General features: G+C 38.2%; 1 protein-coding gene across 1 annotated transcript; it reads right to left on the bottom strand.

Annotated features, from left to right (window-relative positions):
• Positions 1-1,084: 1,084 nt before the first annotated feature.
• Positions 1,085-5,200, bottom strand: LOC103140751 (probable G-protein coupled receptor 139). Its single transcript, XM_007556024.2, has 3 exons — positions 5,006-5,200; positions 4,459-4,564; positions 1,085-3,713 (listed from the first exon to the last, which is right to left on the bottom strand). Exons 2-3 carry the CDS (start codon positions 4,535-4,537, stop codon positions 2,704-2,706), a joined length of 1,089 nt encoding a protein of 362 aa, XP_007556086.1. The 5' UTR covers positions 4,538-4,564; positions 5,006-5,200; the 3' UTR covers positions 1,085-2,703.
• Positions 5,201-5,491: the final 291 nt, after the last annotated feature.

Genomic DNA, 5,491 nt, shown 5'->3' with positions numbered 1-5,491 from the left:
TATATATATATATATATATATATATATCCAGACAATCTGTGACAGATTTGCAGTCATCCTATAGTGAACAGATTGTGTATGCTGTAGTATTAGATGCAAAAGAAGATGATATTTCCTGTGCTTCATGTTAACTTAAGCTAAAGACTGATACATGATCATCAGATGTGACATTGGGTTCATGATTACCACATGAGCCAGACTGTGATGGAGCTTCTGGAATTGGTAAAATATTTCAGCACATCAGTGTTGCAGCTCTTACATAACACTTATGACACATACACATCACTCTGACATGGACATGTAACAGACATAACTGACTGTTAGAGTTACTCCATTTAATCAAATAAGCATTTGATTATTTGAATCAATGACTACAACACAAGTCAACCTTGCGTTATTCTTTTCAGATGCTTCACTGTGTCTAGGATACCAATTCTTGAAACTGAAAATGAAAGAGATTTGTAAATTAATTTGACTCGTTATCTGACCACACGAGTGTGTTCATTGAACCTTACCCAGATTGTAAGCTGGTCTGTTAATATGAGAAAAGAATCAAGACTGTAAAGGTATGGAAAAGGAACATGCTCTGTGACCACACAAGCAGAACTCAAACGTTTTATATATATATTACAGAGCCTACAGAGGCTGTTGTGAATGCTCAGAATAGATGATGACAGATAAACAGTTTTCCTGTAATGGTGAGTTTTTTCTCTGTCATTTACACAGCTGCAGATAATACATGAGCATGATTGACAGCTTGATAGCACTAAGACCCTCCTCCTGATTGGTTGTTTCTCACCGAGCTGTGTATTTCTGCAGAAGGCAGTAGTAGCATAAGGAGGAGTAGAGGAGCATAATATTTTCACATCTATCTTGTGTTTTACTGCTGTGACATCTTGACAGTTTTAAATATGTCAAAACTCATATTGTTTATAAAAGTTGCATACTGCATCTTTAAAATATGACAGAAATGTTTAAACTTTAAAATTGTAACATGTTAAAACTTTGGCATGCCTTCGTACTGGTAACTGGCCCGTTTTCAGATGAATGGAAATTTCAACTTGGACAAAATTAACTGACTGAAACCAAGTTTTATTCAGCAACAAGAGAATCTCCAGTTCCTTTTATTATGTTCAATGATCCATCAAGAGCCTGAATAAACTCTTAACAACACACACAAGATGTTACTATCAGAAATACTTTAGCTTAGAGGTTTTCAAAGCCTGTTAGAGCTAGTGCCCTCTCAGACAGCAAAGCTAACAGCTCCTCCTCAAAACAATAAACTTTCTTTCTGCTGTTGGTAATCTAGATGTTCCAGGTTCCACTTGATGTTATTGGGTTTACCTGCTTTAGCTCTGTGTAGCACCACACAATATGCTAAAACACTAAAAGTATGAACTACTCTGATGTGACTGCAGTTCATTTAGCTTCCTGTAACAAAAAATAAACTCACAGAATTTTGCAAACACTGCAGCAGTGGAGCATCTTCAGATCCAACCCATTAAAATCCCAACTTCAAATAATTAACATCATACTTTCCTTCATTTTTGTTTGGCCCAGACTCTGTCTCCTCAGTCATGATACTTCAGGTACTAAAAATTGATCCATTTTTCCATTTTCCTGGTCTATACTTGGCGAAGTTGGTTAAATGTTTGCAGTTACTTTTTCTGTTTTAATTATTTTTACTCAAGTCCCTGAAGAACTCTCCCTCTCCTCTTGCTTTCCCTTCATGCAGCGGCGCGTGCCCTACACTTTGAAAAGCCCTGCTTTAGCATATTATGCTATATTTGCTAAAGCATTTTGCTAAAGTATTTTCAAGCTACAACTACGCATAAAAAACAGCTAAGTTAAACATATATGTTGTCATACATTTCAGGCTGATTAAAGAAATTACCACCTGATCGACCAATCAAGGCATCCACAACATTTTTTTTGATTTGGACATAATTTGGTACACATGTAGACCAAGGATGGAGTACAGAAAGCCAGGGTTAGAAAAGTACACCCATTTGGAGGTTAATGCAACTTCCAACATTTTTCAGAAGTTGGAGGTTGAATGTCTAGAACAAGAATCAGAAGGCAGAAAGAGGCAGCCAAAGACTCCAACGTCAGTGGAAAATCACACTGCTGGACTCAGTGTGATTTTCAGATGGCGCCACATGGTTGTCTGAGATTTCAATACTAGCACTTGACAAAGTTTGAAGATATTAGGAATGTGGGTCTACATGATGTCAGGAAGCGGTGTTCAATAGCCTCGCATGTTGGATGTACAGGCAACATGGTGGCTCGATGTTGGAATTAATATATGAATTCATCCAAAAATACTAAGCCAATCTGCATTGTGCTGTAAGGAGTAGTCATAAAATTTTTGGCATTGCCTGGTACAGGCATCCTCATGGCAACCCAAAGTGTGACCCTACCAAACTTTGTCAGGTGTTAACGAAACATGCTCAGTGGCTGATGGCCTTTACTCACTGTTTCACAGTCAGTTGGTCTCTCTAGCAAATGCCTGGCTATAATAATCCAATTGTGATACAACCACCCATCTTGGGTCTACTAGACGTCCAAGCATCTTGTAATTTAAATTATTGCATCGTAGGACCAGTCTGAAGGAATGGATAAAAATACATGTTGGCATCCTAATGGTAGCATCATAGAGATCGAATCTATGAAGGCCAGAATTCAACAGAATTAAGTTCTATTCTATTTCGTCTGTTTCAGACTGGTTAACACCACAGTCACCTGGCTGCTTGATAGTGAAGCCTTATGATTTACAACAGAGAAAACTTTCATTGTAGTGTGGTTCAGGAGAGTACTCAGCTCGCGGGCCTTTGCCTTGCAGGTTATAGCATGTACCAGCTCCTGCCTGAAGCGGCGGCTGACCATGCAGTAGAGCAGGAAGTTGGTGGTGGAGTTGAGGTTCTGGAGCATGTTAGCCACGTCCCCGGCTATGTTGATTGGAATGCTGTAGTCATTCCTGTTGAAGCTTTCATCATTGTACCTGGTCCTCAGGATGCAGTATGTGACAAAGCGAGGAAGACTAAGCACGACAAAGGCCACAGAGACAGTCCCCAGGATGAGAATGGTTCTTTTCAATGTACCTCTGGTGTTCCTTCCATACATGATGCGCCGTTCTTCCTTAGTGAAGAGGTTGCTGGCCCGGCACAGGTGGTATCCAATGAGGTAGTTGAAGATGATGACCAGCACAATGGGGATTCCTCCAGAGAGGAAGGTAGCTATCCAGACTATAACTGTAGAATAGGTGTGATTGCGATATCGACAGCGGGGGAGTGTCATATTCTCTCCGTCCACGGTTATGTTTACAGGTGTGACAATGTTGATCCAACCCATTGGCACCGACACCAGGTGGGACAGCAGCACTATAGCTGTGCAGAACATTTTAGTGTCCCATGTTTGAGAAAAATTCTGTTTGGAAGCGGTGCTTCTGAGGACGAGGTAGCGCTCAATGGTGAACACCACCACAATCCAGGAGGAGCTGTAGAGGGAGCCATACTGAAGGAATCCAAGGATACCACACCATGGATAAGAGTGCCAGAAGGGCTGCACAGTCCAAAAGGTCAGAGTCAGGTCCAGAAGTATAACCCACACCAGGTAGAAAGTGTCCACAATGGCCAGACAGCTCAGGTAAACGATGGCTGTGTTGGACATCCCACATTTACGAAAACAGATCATGTAGAACGTGAAGAGGTTTGCTGGAAGAAAACACAAAACCTAAAAGCCGCGTTGTTTACTTCAGCTCATTAATGTCTTTTATTTTATTTCTGCAATTCTGTTGACCTTGTATTCAAAAGCAGATGGTTCTTTACTTTAAATTCTTAAAATGTTTCTCAGGTTATTCTTTTCAATTTATATTTCTTGTTTTGACACTCTAACATTCCACAGCAATAACCTTGTAAATATTAGTTATAAATAATCTATTTATTTCTACAGTTAGTACAAAGTAACCTAATGTAAACTATAAGCTGGCAGTATTCATATATTTCAAACATTTATTTTTTAAAAATGTTTTATTTAGCTGATCATAACTCACAGTTAATGAAAATCCCCAAATTTCAAAGAACAAATAATAAAATAATAAAATAGAACACTACCTAAAAAAAACTTAATTGTCACTGTTAAAACTCAGTGTAACTATAGGTCCCTTAACAATCAGTATACCAGTTAAGGGGCCGTCATGACACAATTAGCATTGACATGTAAGTCAATGGCAAGACATTATATTTATTCCCCATTTGAATTATTCTTCTGCTTAATACGATGTATTACTTTTCTTACAAGACTACTTAAATCATTATGGAATAATCACATTTTCAGTGGAACTGAAATTTGAGTTTTATTAACTATAAGCTATGATCATCAGATTAAAGAGAAGTAAACATTTGAAACACACCGCTCTGTGTGTAATAAATCTATAGGCTTTCATAAATGATGACAAACCTGGAATACCCATGATGCAAAGCAACGGGTAGTAGATTTTCTGCACGGTGACAAACACAGAGACGCTGGCTCCCTCCATGATTCATCCACTTTGTACATGTAATACCTGCAGTAAAGCCAGTAAGAAGACATTAACTACATACAGACTTATTACTGACAATTTTAAATACTAAATTTATAAACATAAACACAGCCTCTTACTGAGCTGTAATTTAAGACACTATATAGTCTTATGAACTGAAAGACAATATTTAGCTGATGACTCAAAAGTAGTTTTGTAAATATGTTGATTTTCTGCTGTTAATTTCATCTGTCAGTGATTAATGAGGAGGAAGCAGTGGAGTAAATTCCCTTAGCAGAGACTTTTGGTTGCTCTACCTGGGAATTTGATCGTCTGGCTTTGTTACACAAGAACAATAGAAAAATAGTCAAATAACACCATTGTCAGCTTCCACCTTACTTCTAAGTCACCTTAACCAAAGCTGGCTGATCAAACAAAAACAACATTCCTACTTTTTAATCTCTAATTGTTTTAAATCAGTCAAACCTGTTGGATCTCAGGCGGTGCTCCGTCTAGCTATGCTCCTGCCATAAAACAGTCTTGTACACAGATACAGGCTGATTACAGCTCCATATGGACGAGGCTTTGCTAAACAGAAGGAGGGATCTAACAGACTGAAGAAGGAGGGATTCATTCTCTTTATAGGTGAATGGAGGAGAATGTCCCCAAACCGATCCTCAACTGATGCTAATGACTGTTGGAAGAAAAGAGAGAATGGTAGAGTGAGCCATGTGTTTATGGTGGAGGTTTTATTTGATCCTGTGAGTCTGGTGGATCCAGAGATTCTGGTGAGCTAGCCATATTTTTCCCGGGATATATAAGGAAATATTGTCACCTTCTTAAAATAAAATAACAGCCTAAGTTTTTTTTTTATTTTTTATTTTAATCAAAAATGATTTTGGAAAAAAAAAACAGTAGCTTTTTCTTGTCAAAAGATGATATTGGCAAAAAAAAAATAATTTTGAAAAAAAA

This window comes from Poecilia formosa, unplaced genomic scaffold, assembly GCF_000485575.1.
Source record: "Poecilia formosa unplaced genomic scaffold, Poecilia_formosa-5.1.2 Scaffold75, whole genome shotgun sequence".
Classification (NCBI taxonomy): Eukaryota; Metazoa; Chordata; class Actinopteri; order Cyprinodontiformes; family Poeciliidae; genus Poecilia; species Poecilia formosa.
The sequence above is the reverse complement of the archived record's forward strand: the minus strand, read 5'-3'. Positions and strand labels throughout refer to the sequence as shown.